A 24,294-nucleotide genomic window follows, 5' to 3' on the forward strand; every position below is an offset into this window, starting at 1 on the left:
TGTCCTGAGTCCTGCATATTATTTTTAGATAAGGGTGTCCCCTTATGTCCAGAATCCTTTTTTTAGATGTTTAAGGGTCCCACATAACTTAAAGGTCCCATGTCATGCTTTTCCGGTTATTACCCGTCCCCTTGTGTGTTATGAAGGTTTTTCTGCATGTAAACGGTGTGCAGAGTCAAAACCCTTAAAGTACACCCTGTAGCGAGTAGAACTCTAACACAGAAAATACCTCCCCAGAACACCTCGTTGGTAAAACGTCATCATCCATTTGATTCTTCCGGGTACGTGTTTACGAAAGCACGTACCCGGAACTAAATGGGCCAATCCGTGGAGCCGTTATGCCCGCAGAGCCGTTACGTTAAGCCCCCGCTGATTGGTACAAATTGACCAATCCACACACACACTCAGTGCATGCAGATCTGCTGATCTCTCCTCCCTGGCTGCAGGCTGATAACGGACAGTTGGGATTGCGGCGAAATTCTCTCTGCAGACCAATTCTCACAGCGTTTGTCAACCTATAAACCTTTTTCTTACTTAATATCAAGCCACACTTCTTGTTTTTATTTCGGCTGTGACTTTGTGTGTGTTCAGGTTGAGTTTGGCTGTGTTGGCTGTGTATCGCTAAACAAGGAAATCACACCTCCACGGAGCTCAGCGCGATTCGTACCGACCAATCAGAGCACACTGGGCTCACAGGGAGGGGGGAGCTGCAGCGAGCCGTTTAGTGGAGAAAGTGAATACTGCTGAATACACATACTTTACAGAGATGTTGTATGCGAAACCATTGTGAGTTTCGAAAATTGCACAGTATTTTTCTATTTTAGTATACCTCAACAATGGAATTATGATCAGTGGAAAAGGCCATGACATGAGACCTTTAAAAAGTAAACTTTTTGATTGGGTCGCCCTCTCCGGAACTAACTCTGTGGATAATGGTCTCCAATTTTGTCCAAAACTTAAAATTTGAATGAAAAGGTTGGATGAATGGTTAATCACTTAAACAATTGATCAGTTGTGTATAAATAAGTTTAAAACTAACATTCCATAATTACTTTCTTCAACTCGAGTTTAAACTGGGTTGAGTAAACGTTTCCAAAAACATCTTGATATCATTGTTGTAGTACCGTTTACATCCCGACATTAATCAAATGCTCTAACAAAAATCGGAGAATGGCTCGGAGGGAGGAATAAAGAGATTAGTTTTTTGCTATATTAAGCATTAATCTTAGCTAGCATCTAACATTTAGCAGCACTAGCTCCAACAATAATTATTAGTGCTAGTGCTGCTAGCTGCTTTCATTGGAAAACAGTTTGCAACACTGGGAAGGTCTTTTTCTGTTTAATAATTAAAAACTTGCTGGAGTAGTCACTGTCTACAAGTGTGTTGATCTTTTTCTTTACTTTTCCCCGAAGCCTTTCTAGTTTGTTGTGCTGGATGATCCGCCCACTCAGACAAAACATGAAGTGTCCTTGGGCGCCCTGCCCTCCCTGCTCCTCTCTGCCTAGTTTCACCATAGTAACACATGGACAGCAGAGGAGGTGAAGCAGCTCTCTGCTTGCTTGAGTGTCACGTTGTTTTAGTTTTTTACGCTGTTCACATATTACTCACTGCAGGCATGTCAAGGTTATCCATGTTGGTGAAAGGTGGAAATAAACGGTTCAGTGACAACACAATAGGCCTACTTGTCATGTGTTTTTCCCATTCAAGCATGAAGGCACACTAACATAATTAAAATAAAAAAACAACTGAAAGTATATTTTTGATACAGTCCCCTAGAATGACACACAGAAAAGTTTCCGACTACTACAGTAAAAATAGCATTGTAACTTTTTTTTTTAACTCAGGCTGTTAACCCCACCCAACCCTTATCTCAAACTCTTAAATACCTCTGTCCTCAGCTGAACAGTGACTTCCCTTGTGACTGTTTTTTTAATAAACTCCAAGCACTCCAAGCTGAATTTTCCGGCATTCTATACAGAATAAAGCAGATTAAGCGTTTAACACAGGTGAAATGTGACATGTTTTTTAATGAATGTTATTGATTTGTGTAGATTCTGAGGTAATTAAGGATATTTATTTTCCAGAAAGTCTCCAATAAGACACATCACATCATCATTAGTAAATACCGGAAACAGACTTAAAAGATTTTTTAAAAATAAAATAATACTTCATTCCGAGTGTGCTTGCTTTTCTCTTTGAAATTCATCACATAACGGCATTGTAATACACGGTTCGGCTGCATTAAATATTATATATCTGCCGTAGTTCTCTATTTATAGAGCCCTGATGAGAAGACTTCTAATCTAGACAAACATGAGGAACTGCCGCCAACACTGAAAACGTGACGTGGATCATAAATATATCAGCAATTAAACAACATCTTACATTTCTTTTCACACAATACGTCTCCTCGCAGTATCAACACTAATTCGGCAGACTTTTATATTTGATCCAATTGGTAGATAGGCTGTATTTATACCATAAAGGTGCACAGCTGATAGAAAGGGACACCTAGTGGTTAAAGCATGTTATTGAATTTCATTATTTTTATTATCAGATATTAATAGGATCCCTATAAAGTATATTCATTACTTGTTATTCTCTACTAATAGTTAATTAAAGACTGTATATAATGACTATTTTGCACATCCCTTTCAAGATTTCAAGATTTTCTAAGGTTTATTGACATATATACACAAACGGTGTAGTTATGCAATGAATGAAAAACTTGGGTCGCAGGTTCCTCAATAGTGCATTACAAGACATCTATCAATATTTGTGCATACCTCCACCAATGTTAACTATGTTGAAGCACTTATTTTAACTGATATTATACATATGTATTATACTCTTATAAGATGTATGTAGATATTTCATCTCCGGCCTTGTCAGGTATTGAACAATCAATAAATAAAGAACACAGAATTATTAAATATAAAACACAGAATTTGTGTGATTATACTAAATGATTTACAAATAAACACCACTGCATATTTACAACTGTTACACATGCTGATGTAACGCAAATGTTTCCAACTTGGGATCAATAAAGTATATCTTATCTTAAGATGATCGATGGCTTGGAAAATGTAAAATGAAAATGTGCGGTCCTCCACGCACACTCTGACCCATCAGTACGCGGTATGCACAAAAACGGGAGGGACGACAAACTGCGACACCGTTGGCAGAAAGAAGAATGGAGAGAAAAATGTGGAAATAATAACATAAATAAAATGTTACCTCTCATTTATCATATATGAAGAATTCCATTTTCACACATTGATTAAAGCCAATTTTAAAATGATTTAACAAACGCCTGTTTGAGACTCCTCAGTGCACAAAAACATAACTTGGATAAATAAATAAATACAGAAATGTTAATGATCACCCCTCGATTATGTTCTCTTGTTAAGAAATGTATTCTCATAAATGATGCGGTAAGCACGAGGACAGAATTACTTTAAACTGACGCCGTTTTGCATTTCTATAGGTTGTATAGATACGAGCATGGTTTTTATATACTATCACGTTTAATCGTGTTTTAATGCCGTTCGCCGCCTACTTGATAAGTCGCTCGTAAAACACAGGAGGTATGGAAACTAAGAACACCATATGTGGTAAATTGTACAGCTAATATAACAGTGAGTTATCCGATCGGCCCACCACGGTACCGCAAGTAAATACCGCTAGTAAATTGTCGACGGGAGGGGGGGGGGGGTGCTAGTGACTTATCCGACCCAATGGCCAGTCCGCCACTGTCTCAGAACCTCACTTATATAGAGGTGTCATGTCATAAGTCTAAATAAATAAAAGCATAAATAAATGTAGGAATAAAAACATGAATAAATACAGGAATAAATACGATTCAGGGTTTTCAGGTAGATTCAGTGTGTGTGCTGTGGCTCAGCTTGAAAGCAGTTGACTCACAACCTTGTGCGAACCAATTGGCTGGAAAGCTTCAAAGCTTCATAAAGCTTCATCTCGCCATCACTAGTGGAAAGTAACTAAGTACATTTACTCCACTGTGCATCTAGGTACTTTACTTGAGTATTTAAATGTTCTACTACCGTGTGCTTCTACTCCACTACAATTAAGGCAAAAAACATTATTTAATTAATTAATTAATATTAAAGGGGACCTATCATGCAAAATGCACTTTTTTATGTCTTTTATACAGATATATGTGTCCCCGGTGCATCAGAAAATAAAACCCTTTCTCTTTTCCTCCGTACCCAAATCTCTAAAAACGGGGGTACAAGGGAGCTGATCCAGATTTGCGGCTGATATGACGTCAAATCGGCGGCAGACCCACAGCACTATCAGAAAGTTGCTATTAGAAACAATGCCCGACTGTTTTGGCACAATTCCGTTGTACAGACCGACGTTAACAAAAGCTCTGTCTGTGCACACGGAGACCGACTCTGTCGTCCGGTGATCTAACCGCCTTCTGGAAAAGCTTCACAAGTACGTCGGTACGCAAATGCGCTTTGTGACACAAGAGACGGTACGCATTTCGGATTGTTGCCGCACATGCGTACCTGCGTACCAGTTATGTGCACCCCTGTCTATAGGCCTATGCATTTATCTATCTTTGATAATGATCAATATAAATTATATCTGAAATGGGCCATAACAAGTTGCGATGTGAAAACTCTGCTGCCTTCCTTTCAAGAAGTACTGGCTTGAAACGATACAAAACAGCATTAAAATAATTTTAATTGCAGCCATTTGGAGAAAAGTGTGTGGGAGAGAAACTTCCTCTGCAGAGAACTTTTAGATTTTAGCCTTTGCAGACCACATGCACAGATATATAACACAAGTATAATAGGGTCCCTTTAACGTAACAAGGTATTATATTTTATAAAGTTTGCCAGTGTTGCGGTTGTTTTCCAACTAGCAGCTGTCAGATACAGTTTTATTATTGTAGTATAAAGAAGCAGAACATGGAAATGAATAAAGTAAAGAACATGTAGGAGGACGTAGGAGAAATAATCTATACATGCAGAAACCTGACAAAGGGCATATGAGGTTTCTGCTGCCTGTGCATAGAGATTGCTTAACCCCACCTCAACTCTTCACTGAAAAACAAAATGTAAATTAAGGACAGACACTCTCGACTCGCCTTATTCGACCTGAAACTTGCAGCCAGCTGTGTCATAGGTCGAAGCTGCAGAAATATACTGCTCACGTGGCCGAGGCAGACACACACAGTATATAACATGATGTTTAATTCACAGCCCTGGCTGTGGTCCAGGCCGTCCTCAGGAAACCTCACATCCTGCTGTTAACATACTGTAAGCCTATCTATCGTGCTCTCGGCCGAGCTAACAATGTAGGGATTTGCAGAAGCAGATAAAATGGAACAAACAGACTGGATCCAGAGCTCCATTAAACACAGACGACGGGTTTTTACGGCCCTGCTGTGACAGCGGCTATAACTTTGTCAAGATACACTCTTCTTGTATTTCGTTTTGATGGGTTGTGAACTAAATGATCATATGTGTAACGCTAGAAAAATGTTAAACTAATATACGAATGTCCTTACATTTTTAGAGGTTGGTGTTTGTGCTATAACTTTATCAGCTGGGAAAAGCAGACCCAAATGTTGCTGTTTTTATATCTTGAGTGATAACAAGATGTTGTAAAAGGGGCACTTTGCTGACTTTACACATGAGGACAATAGAGGATTGAAACTACAGTAAAACTGCAAAAAGCAGCATGTGCTTTTATTTCCTTTAGTTACCAAATGTTTACTTATTGTCTGTATTTAGGAAAGGCGTCTTTAAAGGACAGGCCCGTTTAATTCCTTTCCCACAAAACATTTGATCAGAAAGGATGGGATATACTAGGAAATTGTTTATTTGAAACTTGTATAAATATTAGGCTATTGAATAACGTCTATCTAGCTCTGATTTTGCTAACAAGGCTTGTATCACGGCACCCAAGGCTTACGGCACTAGCATGCAACAAAACTCTATATCGTCCTAAAGAGAACAGATTACGGTCATCATGACATGTCTCCATGCTTTAATGTTAAAAAAGCTATTTTTGTTTCTCATACTGCCTGTGCTGCAGCACCTCTTTTCACCCTCTGTTCCATACCAAGGACTTTAAGGCAGACAATAACTCAGAATAAAAAAGAATCTCAAAGGAAATCTGCCCTCCAACTTTAAGAAACAGCTCTATATATGTTACCTAAATGAATCATTACTTTGAAATATTGTAAAATGTACTTTAAATACCTGCCCAATTTCACATATGTGTTGCAATGATGAAAAGTAAACTCAAAATCTTTTAAATGTTTAAGATGTTGATCAGTTTGTGTTATCAAAAACAGCACAATGCACAATATTCACTTCATATCCATGACTCATTGACCATGTACAGTAACTGAGTAACCCATAATGTTGATCATTAATCTATATGTTTGACATTGATGTTGATGAAAATGGCTGTGTGCCACTGTGTAGGGTGAAATAAGGTCCCGAGCAGTGATGAAATCACAGAGAATTACACAGTTGTGTTGGAAACTGTGTAGCAATCTGTCAGTTTGTGTGTTGATGTTTGTCAGCCACCTAGTGGAGAAAACACAATAAATGCTGTTTAAAAGATAAGTCTGGTGAATTTTTTTTGTATAACTCTTTAAAAAATCTCATATAAATAACCAAACCAACAGTGATAGTATGTATTAACAATAATTGTGTGTACCAAAACCATTGTCTTCTTTAACAATGACATGTTCCTACACTATCCAATTAAAGGGAAAAACAGTTGAGAACAGTATAAAGTCTATAACCTATCAACATAACACATACATTCATCCACTATATGCAACAGATATGGGAATAAAGCGAAATGTTTTGCACAACTGATCACGAACACTGGATAACTGAATTGAATGTGGTTCACAACTGCTCAATTTTTACTTTTAGTATATTATTAAAATAAAAAAGCTTTCTTTCTCTGATATGCTGTGTATAGTGTTTGTTCTACTGTGCTTTATAGCCTGGTATTGACTTCAGTTATCCAGTGTTCGTGATCAGTTGTGCAAAACATTTCGCTTTATTCCCATATCTGTTGCATATAGTGTATGAATGTATGTGTTATGTTGATAGGTTATAGACTTTCTACTGTTCTCAACTGTTTTTCACTTCAATTGGATAGTCCTTACACATGCCTACAAACGCTTAGTGGAGAACCTACTAAAAGTATACTAATAGTCAACTCTAGATTAGTTGACGATCAACAGATAGTCAACTAAACTCTAAAGTTGCTTATCTGTTGATCATCAACTAATGCTTATGTAATAGTCAACTGAACTTTAGTTGCTTATCTGTTGATCATCAACTAATGCTTAATGTAATAGTCAACTGAACTTTAGTTGCTTATCTGTTGATCATCAACTAATGCTTAATGTAATATTCAACTAAACTTTAGTTGCTTATCTGTTGATCATCAACTAATGCTTAATAATAGTCAACTGAACTTTAGTTGCTTATCTGTTGATCATCAACTAATGCTTAATGTAATAGTCAACTGAACTTTAGTTGCTTATCTGTTGATCATCAACTAATGCTTAATGTAATATTCAACTAAACTTTAGTTGCTTATCTGTTGATCATCAACTAATGCTTAGTTACTTTTCGGTTTGAACGGTGCTGTTGAATGTCAACTGATGCACTGTTGACATGCTACTAAATGTCAACTGATGACTTATAGAGTGTTAACTATGGACTATCAAAATAAAGTGTTACAGACACGGTACAGCAAATACAACAGCACAGTTTGTGCAGAATATCAGTATGAGAAAACGACACCCTCTGTCCTTATGTTTCTGTTTTGGTGGTCGTGCCACAACCGTGCATGTATGCACAACTCATAGGTGCGCTATAAAATAGCACTACACCCCTGCAATGTGTGGGAAAGACAATAGACTTTACAGCATGTTTTTTGAAATTGAAGTTGGTGTTTGTGTGTTGGTTGTTGACGGCAGTGTGTGCCCCCCCCGCCGCCCCTTGGTAAATGATTGCCCCCCCCATTTGATTTGTTCTAGAGCCGACCCTGGATGGACATAAGAAAAAAAATTCTTAAAAAAGACGACAATTCTCAAGTGGTGGCTCACACAACAACCCCAGAGCCACCACTTGAGCCGGTTAAACAAGGTATGTAAATGTCGGTAAACTTCCAAGTTATGCGAACTTGTAAGCAAAGCATAAATTACAGCTACGTTGACGTTACTTTGACGTAAGCTAAACCGTTAGCAAGTAGCTATAGCTAGCCAGATATATTAAATAAACTATTTGTCATAGAATCTAAATGTAATGTTTTTAGCGTTACGTTGTGATTTCAATGAAAGCTCTCTGGAAAATGTTGACTTACTGTTCAACATGAAGCTAGAAGCTGCCTTACAGTACACAGTTGATCCGGAGTCCTGTCAGTTAAAGTGTTTCATAGTTAGCTTAGCTAAGCATCAACCTAGCACTGACATATGCTGATATATGGATGTTATGTGACAGTATTTTTGAGAAAAAGTCAGCTGAAATGGTGCCATAGTTGCCACTGCTTTACGTGTCGACAGCAACGTATTTGCAGCAGTAAATTACATTACATTACATTACATTGCATTTAGCTGACGCTTTTATCCAAAGCGACTTACAATAAGTGCATTCGACCAGGAAGACACAACCTTGAAGAAAACAGATGTGAATGTGGCTGTTTGGCCACTGACGTTGCCAAAACAACACCTGAATTTAAATGTGCAACCTCTTTTTGTGACAGATCTTTGCGTGAAATTATAATTCTTGTGAACATTATGAGACGGACAGCCAGAGAGAATAAATGAAAAACAGTTATGAAATATTATATGACAAAACAAGAATACAGTTTAAAAGGGGAGTGATTTGTAAAATATCCATAAAGAAAAATCTTTTTACAGTTCTGTTTCATATGGGTGTTGAGAGATGTATCCATAGATCTCTTAATGTGGCTCTCAAAGTGCACCAGATTGATGCTTTTAACTTCAATATTTAAAAAAAAATCTTCTCGGAGGACCCCCTTAGAGGAGGTGAGGACCCCACTAGAGGAGGTTAGGTCCACGGTGTTTACATGCTTATTTATACAATATGTGTGCTTATGCTAAAATCATATGACAAAAGTTGGTTCCGTGTTGTGTGTAGTGAGAATGCGCTAGAGTGAGGGGGGCCCCCAAGCCAAAGCTCGGTTAGGGCCCCCAAAAGTCTAGGACCGGCCCTGGTTTTAACACTGGGTGGCTTACTGGTATAAAAGGTTGGATGGGTAACAGGAGGCAGTGATTGAGGCTCTTGCGTTAGCACACAGTTGTTGACCGTTAAGCAATGCACTGTGGTCTGGTTGTAAATAAATGGTATTACAAGTAATTAGCGTTGTTGTTGAGCCCATGTAGCCCACTAGTTTTACCCAGTTTAGCAATCCCGGACCCTTGATGACATTGAAGGTTTCTCATTTCTCTAATTTCCCCTCCTCGACGTCCTCGACTCATCGGTCCTCCGGTAGTGACCCGGAAATGGATTTCAGCGTGCCATGTTGAAGGACATCACATTTCTCTAAACGCCTGCTGCTTCCCCTCCTCTCTCCTCGGTTCCCCTCCTCGACTCCTCCGCTCACATCTCCTGTGGGCTAAGAAACGAGGATAGGAGTCGAGGAGAGGGATTAGAGAAATGAGAAACCTTCATTGAGTAGCAGTGTTTACCACATTCACCTTAAATCTGCCTTCCTGTTCATAGGAGTTGACTATTGGCTCCACCAAGTGGAATATTTCAGTATTGCAGCCTGCCCCACAAATACTTTATAGATGAATGTGCTGACCATCAGGCGCATGATTGTCACCTGATTGTCAGCTCCTGTCAGCAGAGTGACCAACACAACCACGTTGGCTGACTTGGGACAAAAGCTGATTGAAGAATGGGAAGCCATCCCACAGCACTGTGTGACCAAGCTGGTGACAGCATGAGGAGGAGAGGCTGCTGTGGCTTCTATGATTCTTCCATACGCTATTGAGGCTGCTGTTTGTTAAATAAATAAATTGTTGAATTGCCAATATGTCCTGTTTCATCAGACTTCAATCATCCAATCCACCAAACAAGAGTCAACAGCTAAAAACAGCTGTTTGGCATTGGCAAAGAAGAATCGGCAAATGTTTGATGGGAGCACCCCACATACTCAGCTCTGCTGCTCATCCCACAAATGCTTGTTCCTCACAAATGTGGCACCATTTATACGGAAAATAAACAGGCTTTCCAACGGTATAATATTATTATTTATATTTATTTTTATAAACACATGAACAAACTTTGTGTGAGAAATGTGAATATTTTGTAAAACTCAGAAGCTACACATATTTTATTATTTGCTGGTTTACAGATAATTATAGACACCCACAGGCTCTGATATTAATCACTCAACATATTTTCACAGTGTCCAAACCTATGCTTAGTTCAAGTCACCTGAACATAGCCGAATGACACGAGTAGATATTCAAGTTCATTGAAACGTTATACTGTATATGTTCCTAGTGTTCATCTCTTACATGCAAACAGACAATAAAGTGTGGAAAATGATGAGTGTCCAGGTGGAACCTGAATTGACAAAGGGACAGATTAATTTAGTGTGGTCTTTCCTATACAAAAATATTCAAATTTAAATAAGAAGACAAATGCCTATAAACAACCTGGCAACATTAACTGGAAATCAAAACTTTATGAAAGATAGTCAGATAGTTCTTATTGTCAACCAATCTCATGATACGACTAAAACCAACAGGAAATGTAGGACTAAAAGGTATTGTCTGCATATCATATCGTGATACAGTATATCTTCTTCCTATGTGTCAAAAAAGGCGATATTTCCTAGTGACCAGCAGTTTAGGAGAAGTATCCTACTAAACATTTTTTTCCTCCTAGCGAGTCATGTTGCTCTCTGGATGTCGATCATATCGTCCATCACTTTGGTTCATACTTTAGTTTCAGTTGAAAGCTTAAATGTGTTCAAAAGTTTGGACAAGACCGACTCCCTACAAAAGTAATGACATTCACATGGGCCTGTGTTATGCTGATTAGCTTATTCAACGTTATCATGATGGTGAACATGATTATGCCTTGTTAACATCAGAATGCTAATTTGCTGTAAAAACCCTGTCAGCATAAAGTTTAAAACACTGCAATGCTAAAAACCTGCATAGAGTGATGCAGTGATGATGTATCTTTGTAAGCAGACACTCTTTTAGCAATGTCTTGGAGCTCTACCAAGTCTGGAGGGAGTATCTGGCTCTACAGTTGCTAAGTGCAACCCCCAGCTATTTTCTAACAGTCTGAGTGCTGTTTGATATGCCTCTTTAGTAGAAAACTGGACAGCTTTAAGCTAAGAGCCACAGACAGAAAGACAAAGTGATGATTTTTTTTTTTTTGACTTGTTGATAAAAAGAAAGCATTAGATTTATAGTAAAAGTATGTTTGGTCTGTATGACTGTGAAGTGTGCTTCATGTAAACATACCTGACTGATCCCCTCCACTCTTTGGAGCTGAGGTGACATACTCTAAAGAAACAAAGACATCCTGTTAACCCACAGTATCACAGCATGTATTATTTTTGATGGACTGTTAGTCCCGTCTCAACCTGTCAGACTCACCTGACATCCTGAACAGCTCCATGCTGTAGTCAGAGAACTCGTGGGGTTTGCTCACTGAACAAACGTGAGCACCAAAATCCTCCATGTCGACGTGTTGGATGGTTAGTGTGATGCTGCCGGGGCTGTAGCTGATGGTGTACCCCCTGGTGCAGTTCTGGTAAGCTTTGTGTTTGATGTAGTGACACAGCAGCTGGTTGTTTGGGCCCCTCCACTGCACAGACAGCTGAGGGATGTCTGTGTTATCCTCATAGTTGTACGAACACGGAAGGGTGACTTGCTGACCAGGCTGACTCAGCACTTTTACAGCACTGCCTGGGGACAGAAGAGCATTGAAGAGGTCCTCCACACTGACACACCCAAACACAGGCATCTCTTCCTTTGCAGCTGCCACAGGGCTTCAAGCCTGTTTAAATCACATCTCAATATCACACGGTGGTGAAAGAAATATTCAGATCCTTTACATGTAACTGTGAAAATACTTTACTTCAATTTAAATCTGATCAATTAATCTGATCATAATTTTCTCAATGAACGGTTTGGTAAAGTACATTTCCAAAACATCTTGTCAATGTGAAAAGCAATGGCTTTATATGTCTTGTTTTGTCAGTCCAAAACCTAAAGATTTTCGGTTTAGATATGATGGAAACAATAAAAAGCAGGAAAATCTACATATTCAAGAGGCTAAAAATAAGCGTAAAAGCTTATTTGATTCTCACTTTTTAGTCAACCAATTTTTGCAGCTCTACATTTTTCAGTAACATCTTCCCTATCAGTGTTGTTATTTGCTGTATTCATGTTTATGTTGCATTTTTTCTCATGTATATGTTTGTGATTGTACTAATTTATATTCTGTATTGGCTATTTTAATCTACTACAATGCAACATATTCTATAAAATGTGTTAGCAGATACATTTTCTGTAAAAAGACAACTTTTCACAAGCTCAGAGATACAGCCCTGTTGTTTTGTTGATGCATTTCCATTTTTTTTGCACTTAAGAATTATGAATACTTTCCATACCTATAAAGGAACACTTAATTCATCAGTTTGTCACAAACATCAGAATATCAGAGATACATGCTGTTCACTGGACAGGAAAGTGATGACAAACTTTAACTGGAAAATAAATCAGTGTCATTCTTTGCTAGAACTATGAAGCCAGACGTTCAACAGTATCAGCCATGGGTGATATTTAAAAACAAATAAATCCAAGGGATACAATTGTCGATAAAAGAAACGTCCTATATGTTAAATTAAATCTGATTATCTGTGTCATTGAACCTACCTTCTCCAGCAATTTGCGACATAATTATTCCGAGGAACAGCGCAGCCGTCGCAGTCTGTTCTAGTGTACTCCACATTTGGTGATGGATTCAAATACTTGAGTTCATGAATATAATTCAGGAATATCAAAAACCTCCAGCAGAGAGTTCAGAGATGATGCCTGCCTTGTTTCACTTTTGCTTTCAGTGTTATATTTAGCTGCATGAGATAGCACTCTGTGGTTACCAGGCATCATAAGACTGCTTGTAATAAGATCATATGTTTTGGTTTTAGTTTGAAGTGTATTTGTGTTTTTAGGGGGTTTAAACAACAAAAACAGCCTGTACACAAGATGGCTACATCGTTTCTAATGATCAAATCAAAAGATGACACAGAGAAAGTTAGACTCTGAAGGGTCGAAACTTAACAAAATAATAATATAGATTCTTTGTTTTATGTCATATATTATGTGTATGCTTTTATTACGCCAGTACCATTTAAACCACACTTGTGTCTCCTGCCAGCAGGTGAAGCTTCTCTTGCCCAATGTGAGCAGTCTACAGTGCAAATGATATGTTTACACACTGGTGGCTTCAATGTGCTTTCAGCCATCATGTAAACATTTTTATCGGAAACACGTTGCTTGCGACTTTTCCTAATAATTATGTTTATTGAAATTCGTACCATGCCATTTCTTCAGATAATATTTTCAAGAATAGAAAAGGTTGGTTGAGTTAGATAGTGACCCCAGATTTGCAAAGCTTACACAGGAAGGTTAAGGTTGGGCGATTGATCATAATTGATCAAGTTAAACTTTCCCCCAACTCTTATCAGTTCATCTTTACATCCAACTGAATGTTTTGCCAAATTGAAATGAATTTGCACCGAACCACACTAAGACATTCAGCTATAATGAAAGGTCAGAGGTACAATTAGTTTTATTTATGTATTTAGGATATTTATATTAATAAATGATCTTGCGAGTTGTGTTTGTGTATAAAGGATAAACGCAACATCACATCACTCAAATCACAGAAATCTGTTTAATATCAATCAGTGCCATTTATACAAATAGACTTTTTGTTTTCAAACACACTCAAAGTAAAATACTGTCTTAGCTAAACTTCCTTTGTATAGAACTACTGACCACAATAACATTATCACACTGTGCACAAAAAGGAGAACACACTGTACACTGCCACAGGCCCACTGAGGTATATGTACAAATACACACACACATGCAGTCACACACATTCAGTCTCATTGTGAAGTTTATTTACAGGTGCTCCACCATCTTAAATACGACTCATCTTAATACTTATGTACAAACTCGGTGAACGGAAACTGATCAATGATTTATGAAAGTTGTTGACTTCAGGCCTCGTGCAAGAACCTCGTGTGCGAAGACAGAATTTTAACATGTACAAAATGACTGAGTATGAATAAAAATACCGTAATTTTCGGACTATAAGCCGCACCTAAATATAAGCCGCAGCAGCGGCATACCACTCTCGGTTCCACTTTTACTTTTGCGCGCTACCTGTCTCACTCTTTTCCGGCCTCCAGCTTTTCCTGCTGGAACCCGCCGCTTAAAGGTGGGGGTCCGCGGACCGGCCATAGAGCCCATAGAGTTAAAGGTGTTAGCCGTTAGCTGTAAAAATCCATAGATTAGCCGCACCGTTATATAAACCGCAGCGTCGAAAAATAGGGGAAAAGGCGCGGCTTATAGTCCGAAAATTACGGTACTCAGTTTTCTACAGGGGAGAAACACCTGTTTGACTTAAAAATCTAAATGCCAATAATACATTTATGTTGTATTCATATGGTATTTTATTTATATAGCGTAACCCCCTCTCACGGTCTGATTTACCTTACTTATTTTGTAGATATGGCACATTTTACCAGTTTGTTTTATTCAGCTTGCTTTGTTAGTTATTTCTCTCTTTCTTTGCATTATGTTGTTCATGTTTTCAAGACATCATAAAACTAAATGAATAAAATAATCGTATTTTCTCAATCTGATATGTACAGCTTGAATGTTACTATAATGGAAAATAAATTAGTAAAACAAAACTTAGCATTGTGCCAATTGACTGAGATTTTTTTAAATTTTAAAAAAACAAACAAATCAAAGGGCTGCATTGGTGGGAGTGTGTTTCTTCAGGTATTTGAACATTTGAGTTCCACATTGAAAAGACTGAAGGCTTACCAGACTCCACAACACTCTACTGTGATAAAAACATACAATAATACAGAACTTAATACCTATGCAAAGCAGAGACTTGTGTCTTTCTTTTATTTTTTGGGCCAGAGTGCCTTTTTTAAGAGATATCGTGGTAAAGGTGCGAATCAGAGGGGAGGACATTGCCTGAAAGTTCGTCGAGGCAGATTCTAACCTGTGTACTGAACAAAGGACTTCACCTACTGGCCACTCAGCTAAATGGCAGCCTGTAACAAAACAATCTTTAACCAAATGTTTTTAGCATTTTCAATTCAGAGCGTTTCCCCTTTATTTAGAAGTATGGTTCTACTCTAATGTGAAATTGTCTTTAGCTGTATTAATATATTCAAATACTGAGTGATACTAATGTTACTTTTTTGGCCTGCTGATTTCTTTAAAAAAAAACAGACTTAGATCTCCACTGTGTTTCAGCCTATGATGTGTTTGTGAGTTAACAGGTGGCCCCGATAAACATAAGAGGTTGCATTCATCAAGTTTGAACAACAAATGTGTGCACTTAAGCAAACCTCAAAGCAAAAATAAAAAGAGGTTCATTATGAGAATACAATCATAATCTTGCATGAGGCCTGACGTGTTCTGATTTTAATTGTTGATTCACATTTTTGTTCTTGTGCTGACAGCTTTGAGTGTTCTAAGGGAAGTTAAGATGTGCTGAGTGTACCTGAACTGTGCTGTGCAGACTCTCCCTGATCCGCATTATCCATCATCACGGCCGACTGGAGGTTAAAGTTGGGCTACTAAACATGTTTCCAGCTTTAGGGCCAGTTTGTTGCACACATATTGGACTGAAGTGACCATCTATAGTTCAGTTAGCCCACTTAGCACCAGTGGTAAACCTTTACTTCAGAAAAAGACAGTGCTTAGGTGTTGTTACTTCTTGTGTGTGTCTTTTGTGCGCAAATAAGTACCTTACCACCCTGCTGCTGCTACTGTGAAGTACAAAATGATGTCACAAAACCAATGAGACACATAAACCATCACTGTACAAATGCATGTAATATTTTACTGTTTTAGTTTTCCTTCTGCTTGTGCCATTCTACTGGCTGGTGATGATGCAGCGCTTACTGGATGCCTCGGAACAAACACATCGCAAACACCATGGCGAAGAGCTGCAGAGAGTAAAGAAACAACTGTCATTCCCCTGTATGACATGGTTGCAGTGTTATATTTTATACTGTGCTGTACTTTGCAGTGAACTGGGTCAATTATCTGCAAAGAGTCAGTATATTTGAAATTACTAAATTATCTTACAGCAGATTTTGCAATAATAGTGTCAACTGCAATAATAAGTGCTCCGGCCCAAGCTGTGTGCATCTCTTTTTAGTGTCCCCGTTTCGGCGGACATGTTTTGGTGAGTTATTCTTCATTTGCATGTGTTTTGGCACATTTGTGTTTTTATATTTGCAGAGTTCATGAAAGTGCAGCGCGTTTCTTCTAAGGGAAATGTTTTGGGCCGTTGTAGCACATTTGCAAATGTCGACAACTGTACTACTCCTATGCACACACACACAAACCCTTTTTTATTTAAATTTGAATAAAAGCTTTCTTTAAATAGCATCAACACAAATAATTCATAAAATGATGCATGAAATCAGCATCCTAAAAGATAACCTGTAAGGAAAGTATGTTTATTAAAAGGAATTGATCAGATTTCTTTGGTGTAGAAAGTGGCAGTTTTAGATGTATTGTTTCTGTTGAAAACCTAAGTGTAATTATTGTTAACCTGCATCGCTGTCCTAAATCCCTGGCATAAAAACCTGGCATAAAAAGAAATAACAGGCGATAGACATTATTCAGTGTTTTAAAATATAAGGAAATGAGGAAACAGAACATACTTCAATAGTCAGCACCACGATGGCCAGAGCTCCTGCGGTGTAAATGTACATCTCAAAGTAGTCCACCACGGCAGAGTAACAGCCCTGCATGAATGAAACATACAGCGATATGAAGAAAACTGCCTGGGTATGACATTTTTTTTATATTTATCTAAGACAGCCATATGGTGATGTGTCCGTTTAACTGGAATAACGGGTTAGAATTAAAATACTTGTTGAATTATCAAACAATATAGTGTTTATAGATTTCTTTTTTTTTTTTAAATATCAATACTACAACTCATCAAATATTGATTTCAGGAATATTTATTAACTGAATAAATAAATCTGCATATTACCTTGTTGTGTCTGAACACCATGCTGCCGCTCACACACTGCTCCATACTGACGTCTCCGGGGTAACTGTTCCCCTGGCAACAGGCCTCTGGGACCATTTTAGTGGGGCTGAGGAGCCTGAAGAGGCTCTCGTCGAAGTCCTCTGGGCCACTCACACCACAGCAGTCGAACTGTACACAGACACATGAAGGGAGGGGTCAATTAAGGGTGGAGAGGAGGGTGAAAAGAGGAGGTTAGTGTAGAATCAATGCTTCACCGTGGTCATGATGGCGTTCCAGGTGGATGTGAGGACGTCAGTGTTGTTGTGACCTTGGTAGTGACGTTTCAGCTCCCTGCTGAAATACTCTCTCGTCAACTGGAAGTAGACACGAACACAGAATAGTTTAGAAACCTGGAAAGTAACTAAGAACATTTACTCAAACTCTGTCTGAAACCAGAGCCCAGTCTGCTCTGATTGGTTAGTTGGCCGGCTCTTTTGTGATTGTTCAACCTCTTAGAGATGAGTTGGAAATCTCACGTACAATGCGTTGGTGCGCTAGCATATAGAAGCGAAAGTGTTACATAGTGATGTCACTATGTTACTGAAGAAAACAAAGGAGTCCAATGGAGGTGTTTCAGGCAGGGGGGGAGAGAAATGGAGGGAGCTTGGGGATATTAGCCTCTGCAGATCATTTACATGCTCAAAAACTATACAACACACTACCGGAAAAGGAAATTGGGCCTCTTTAAGTCACATAATTGGGCCTCTTAAGTTCATTTTAGGTAGCCTAAATGTACTGTACTGTAAATTGGGAATGGGTGGGATGAAACCCTCTTTAATGGTCACACATGCAGACCACAAAGCCGACACATTGAAATGTAGTCTCTGCTTTTTACCCATCCTAGTACTAGGAGCAGTGGGCAGCTATTGTACAGCCCCGGGGAGCAATGGGGAGTGTGGGGGCGACATGTGCCTTGCTCAAGGGAACCACGACAGGGGACTTGAACCGGCAACCCCACGGCTCCAAGCTCCGACTGACTGAGCCACTGCCGGACTTGAGTATTTCCATTTTCCAGTACCTTTTTTTCTTTTACTTATTTTTACCACATTTCAGAGAAAAATACTGTGCTTCTTACTCCCCTGCATTTGTCTGATAACTTAAGTTCATTGGCCAATTCAGATTATTGATACAAAATATAAATAAGTGCATCAATGGAATAAGCAACCCAGAAGAATACAAATAGAATCAGCTCCACCTTTAGAAGGAGCAACATTCAATTAATGCACATATTAATGCATCAATAATTATAATTGATGATATAATGTCTATGATTGGGAAATTATTCTACGTTTTAGTACTTAAAGAATATTTTAATGCTTATGCTTGTAAACTTGTACTTTACTTGAATTCAGGGCTTTTCCTTATGGCAGAGTATTTTAACAATATAGTAATGCTATTTTTACTTAAGTGAAAGATCTAAGTACTTCTTCCGCCTCTGATCAACTCTTACGGCCCCTACACACGGCGGCGTGCGTTGCCGCTTCAACGCTTCAGCCCATTCACTTTGAATGGGGTGACGTCACGATTCGCCGAACTGCATTGTGGGAGCAAAGCGTAGTTTCTCTTGCGGTGCTCGCTGCAAAAGTAGAGCAATGTTCTACTTTTGACGCCTCGACGGAGGCGTCAGCCAATCAAATCATATGCCAGTACAAGCTCTAGCCAATCAAACCGCGTGCTTGTGTGTCTGGGGCGGGAGATTCATGTGATTGGTTGTTGGTCGAGTTTCAGCCCCCCCCGCCGGCAAGTGACAACGCACCCCGCCGTGTGTAGGGGCCGTTAAGGTACGATTGTCGGTCTGTTAAAAACACAACGTTACAACATAGCCAAACATTAGAGAAACAAAATATGTACTGCTTCAAACAAAGGATAAAATCTGCAATAGATATTCATGTGCCTCCCATGTCTCTGTTCACACATGCTCTTTGTGATTTAAACCTTGGACAACATCTTGGCACCACCCAGGGAGACTCAAGGGCCAAAGCTCAACACGGAGAAAGTTCAACTTTGCTTTGCCTCCCAGGGGAAACAGAAAAACCCCACTGATAGTTACGCCAACTCAACTAGGATATAAAACAAAAGATAATCTGATCCTCATGGTTCTTATAGCTTCACGATTCTCTATGAACTTTAATTAGCTTCTGGGCTACACTTAACATGTCCACAACTTGACGCTTCTTAAAAGGAAAAAGAAAGTGTGAACAGGGTTGAAGCTCAAACTACATTTTCTGCATCCATGTAGCTGCCGCTGTCTGCATGACATCAATTTTTTTATCTGTCTTTGAGGGTGCAGGTCAAACTTCTACAACCACACCGACTTTACATGTTGACTGCACCTGATCGAACACATCTGCTACACTGATAGACAACAGACAGTGTGTGGCGACATCCATACATCTTTTTACCATCAGCTGTTGAGTAAGGAGGCCTCTGACTTCCCCAACTTCCATACCCATAGTGCAACTTGACAGATAATTTTACGGTATTTGTTTTTAAAGATGTTTTAAAATTCAAATATATAACTAGAGAGCTCGTAAAAAAATGGCAGACCCCTCCAATGTCATGTATACAGAATAAAACTGTAACCATCAGGTAGATGCTAAAGGGTTCACGTTAAATACAGGAAAAGAAGAAGTAAAAGTAAAACTTCTAAACCCTGGACATAAGGACGGTGTGAATGAGGAGCGTAGATGAATGCACTTTATGTTGGCAATTAACAGCGTGAATGCACTCCACATCTGTTTAATGATATGTTTTATTTTATTTAGCAGACTTTATATCCAAGATCAATTTCCCTAGGGACAATTAAAGTGATTTTGAACTTTTAGCTCCGTTAAGACAGTACTCACATGCTCCCTGAAGAGGAACGCCAGGATGGCAGCCGCCAGCTCGGCCAGGAAGATGAAGAGGATGAGCATGAAGAACTGAAAACAGTGAAGAAGAAATAATTATTGTAGTCTAGGCAACGTATTTTTATGCAAAGATATTCTAATAATTATAGTTATACTCTGTAAAGAATGTCAAATGCCTAGTTATGATTCAAGACATGAATATTTTGACAAAAAACATAATTAAATTGTCCGTTAACTCAACATAAAGTGTACCGAGTGTGAATAATAGTTTGTCCATAATGAATTTGTCTGGTGAAGTAATGGCTGAATAAAAAAAAGGATTGTATAAAGTATCTTGTACTTTTTGTAGACATACATCACTACATTCCTCTAGGTGGCGCACTTGTATTGTTTCACTCTGCTATTACATAACTTTGTGCTCGGACAGAGACTTGTTTTGTAGCATTTTTACCACTTTTTTAAGGCAAATATTAAATCACAGCACTACATTTTAATAGAACAAAACTGCTGTAAGAAATAAACAGAAAAGGCTTCTAAGCGTTATTAGTATATTATTCTGGGACGAGAGATATCAGATTTCTTTATTTAAATTGTAAACAAAATATATCATCTGTATTTGTGAGTGTATGTATTCTTTCTAGAACATATGAGTGTAAATACATTATGTGCTTATTGAATACTAGCCTTAAGGTAAGATAGATCCAAATAATTAAAATAATAACCTCTGCTTTACTACGTGATTAGAGTTCTCCAAGGTAATGCATCAATCAATAGTAAAAGTACTTTACAGCATCATTCTAAATTTTAAAATGTACTTGACCCTGTTTTACTGTTACTGAAATAATCCTACAGGATTATTTTTTTTCTTGCTGTAACACTAAAGCAAATATGTCCCTGTGTTCAGAAGATGTGACACAGGTGACGCTGCAGCACACTCACAAACATCAGCAGACACTTGTTCTCCCTGATGGCTCCGCAGCAGCCCAGGAAGCCCAGCAGGAACAGCATGCTGCCCATGGCCAGGATGACGTAGACCCCGGTGAACAGCACCGGGTTGGCCGCCACGATCTCCCTGAAGCCCATCGGGTCCACCAGCACCCAGACACCCACACCCAGCAGGAAGGAGCCCCCCAGCTGGGAGAGAGAGGGCTCAATGTTCAGTTATTAAGACAACTTTCCCCTGTCACAATAACTTATTTTGTTGGAAAATATATGGTGCCAGAAAAAAATTCAATAAAGTTATATAATTAATGACCATTTGATGACACCAATGTAATGAAAATATAATAGGAAAATAATGCAAAAACATGATTTAAAAGAACAATTAACTTTGAATTCTTTAGAATATTAAAACATTTGAGTTAGAATATGAGAAATATAAAAATATTCTAAATAAATAAAATATAACACAACTAAAACAATAAATCAAATGGCAATTCTGGCACAATGGAGGGATGTTGACCACTGTAAAAATATATATGGTCATTTGAAGGACGAAGTTGTGTCCTGTAAACTGTGATTTTGGGTAAAAAAAATATGATGTTTGTTTTTACTTTAAAGTTAGCTCAATTAGACTGCTGGTCAAGTCTGATCTTCTAAAGTCAGATCTACAAAATGTAGCCCCTGTTGTGATAGACTGCAGTTCTATCTCACACAGGCTCCGCCCTCTACTGGATTCTATGGGTACTACTCTCATCAATGATACGCGAGCGTTCACACACTGAAGTTGTATAAACGTAGCCTGCCAATCGGGGCGACAGAGTTCCCGTTAGCCGGTAATTACCGGACTATGACTGGTAAAATATGCTGAAGACCGGCAAATCTAAATCTCTCCGGTCAAAGTGTCCGGTCAAAATAATTTCAATTTAGCGCAATACCGTATCAGTTGCGCAACTTGCGCCACTTATGTGACAGACAAAAGAGTATGTGACAGACAAGAATAGTCAATTCTAATGTCTAACGCTTAATATGGAGAAAGAGATGTCCTGTATGGGTTGATTGTGCGTTGATCTGTTGGTAATGCCTCCGGTGAGCATGTAAACAAATGCATAATGCTGCGCTATACTTTGCGGCCTCACCCGGTTACATAGCGACGCTTACTGTGTAGGTGTCTTTTAATAAGCAGGTAGTCATATCATTAGCTATAACTAGCTAGATCTGATTGATATGGACATAAGCGCGATTAAAGTCTAATCTGACGGGAGAGAGAGAGATCAGCTGCTGCTGACGAATCGACACGCAGCTCTGCATAATCACATGCAGCGGTGAGCTGAGCAAAACACACACGTATCGTAATATCACACGTTGCTATTTTAATTAACTCTCAAACTAATAAAGTAGTTATAGATATGTTTAGCTTTACTGTTGGGTCACTCATTACTGATCAGCGAGCTGCATGATACTGACAGGCTGTCAGTGGCGGCCGGCCCATAGGGGCGCCGCCCCCCCTCTTCCCACATGTTTGATTGTTAATAAAAATAAAAAATAAATAAAAATATATATTTCCAAAAGTTATATATTTTTTATTTGTATTTGTATTTTTAAAGAACAAGGTAAATATGATATAGTTGGTATCAGTAAAATGTATAATCTACAATAAAATCTCGTTTAAAATTGTTTTACGATGTCTAAAGTTACTGATAAGTCACATGTTTCCTGCCTGGCCGCAGCGTGTATCATTACCCTCTCTCGTCCGGGCGGTAGATAGACCCTCCAGAAAAACGCGGGCAAAAATCCTTGATTATGCGGGCTAAATTCCTTGATTATGCGGGCTAAAATCCTTGATTATGCGATTAAACATGCAGGGTTTTTATGTGATTTTATGCGGTGAAATTGCGGGAAGTGGCGAAATATGCGGAAAGTTGCGAAATATGCCGCAAAAAATAATAACAATTTTTTTAAATATTGGGCTGTCTTATTTATTCTCTCTCACACACACAACCTGCCACTAACGTTAAACCCCTTTACTATTCAATTAAACAAATTCAATGTTTAGCAATTGGGCTATTTTAATCTCTCACACACACACACACACACACACACACACACACACACACACACACACACACACACACACACACACACACACACACACACACACACACACACACACACACACACACACACACACACACACACACACACACACACACACACACACACACACACACACACACACACACACACACACACACACACACACACACACACACACACACACACACACTTCTCCGCCTCATTCTGTTTTCATTTACTCGTTCGTTATCTGACCAGCTTCAATGTTGTAAGCTCACTTCGTTTCTTGTAGCCCTCGAAAGGGTTTTGGAGGTTGATGCCTCGGTGAACCTGCGTTGTTTGGCTTTCTTGTCCGCAGCAGCAGAAAGCCTTTTCGAATGTTTGAATGAATCAAAGTGGGTCGTCACCGTCGATTTTCTCTTATGCTCCAACACACAGTTGCACGGGGTGCAGAATAGTTTCCCCCCACTTTTTGCCCGGTCTTTAGTAGAAATGTTCGTCGGTAAATGAGATGGATTAGATTTTTTCATCATTCTCTATCGTGTGAGCTCCACACGTTCACTCTATACAGTGTTGTTTACATTCTGTGATGTGCGAGCTGATGACGTCACGTCAAGAAGAGTTAACTTTTTTTTCTTCTCAACTTTGTGTGGAAAAATGTGGGGATTATGCGGCCTTTTGATAAATATGCGGCTTTTTTAAAATCTGCTCCATTTTGCTGATTATGCGGTAAATTCTGCGATCGCAGAATCGCATTTTTCTGGAGGGTATAGGTAGAAAGGAACCCTCAGCCAGAGCAGCTGCAGCCAACAAGCTGACTGTTGCTATCTGTAAACTATGCTGCCGAAACATAATTTCAGCCAATCAGCGTCGTCAGATCTGATGCTCAAAGGGCGCCCTTTCAGCGCCCTGACCTGTGAGTTGTTTAGACTCGTATCCAAGGTGACGCTACAGTAGGGGATGGCTGCTTCTGCAGGTGTAGACTCCGGTGCTAGTGGATCGCCGGAGCTGTAGATTAACATTTGCATGCTTATTGTAGTTGTAAGGGCAA

General features: G+C 38.9%; 2 protein-coding genes across 7 annotated transcripts in view; both read right to left on the reverse strand.

Annotated features, from left to right (window-relative positions):
- Positions 1–10,339: 10,339 nt before the first annotated feature.
- On the reverse strand, positions 10,340–13,093 carry LOC307030346 (uncharacterized protein). The gene is made up of 4 exons (XM_079666698.1): positions 12,948–13,093; positions 11,664–11,975; positions 11,529–11,570; positions 10,340–10,614 (listed from the first exon to the last, which is right to left on the reverse strand). Exons 1-4 carry the CDS (start codon positions 13,021–13,023, stop codon positions 10,562–10,564), a joined length of 483 nt encoding a protein of 160 aa, XP_079522824.1. The 5' UTR covers positions 13,024–13,093; the 3' UTR covers positions 10,340–10,561.
- An 856-nt stretch (positions 13,094–13,949) lies between these two features.
- Positions 13,950–24,294, reverse strand: part of LOC307028623 (tetraspanin-18B-like) — a 50,937-nt gene continuing 40,592 nt past the window's right edge. For all 6 annotated transcript variants that reach the window (XM_079663812.1, XM_079663809.1, XM_079663811.1 and 3 more), the window contains 6 exons: positions 21,168–21,362; positions 20,226–20,300; positions 17,595–17,693; positions 17,341–17,508; positions 17,003–17,086; positions 13,950–16,276 (listed from right to left, as the gene is read on the reverse strand). In XM_079663812.1, the coding sequence (XP_079519938.1) occupies positions 16,229–16,276; positions 17,003–17,086; positions 17,341–17,508; positions 17,595–17,693; positions 20,226–20,300; positions 21,168–21,311 (618 nt within the window). In that variant the 5' untranslated portion in view covers positions 21,312–21,362 and the 3' untranslated portion in view covers positions 13,950–16,228. The remainder of the gene's footprint in view (positions 16,277–17,002; positions 17,087–17,340; positions 17,509–17,594; positions 17,694–20,225; positions 20,301–21,167; positions 21,363–24,294) is intronic.

Source organism: Notothenia rossii (genome assembly GCF_949606895.1).
Source record: "Notothenia rossii genome assembly, chromosome: 2".
NCBI classification, from domain to species: domain Eukaryota; kingdom Metazoa; phylum Chordata; class Actinopteri; order Perciformes; family Nototheniidae; genus Notothenia; species Notothenia rossii.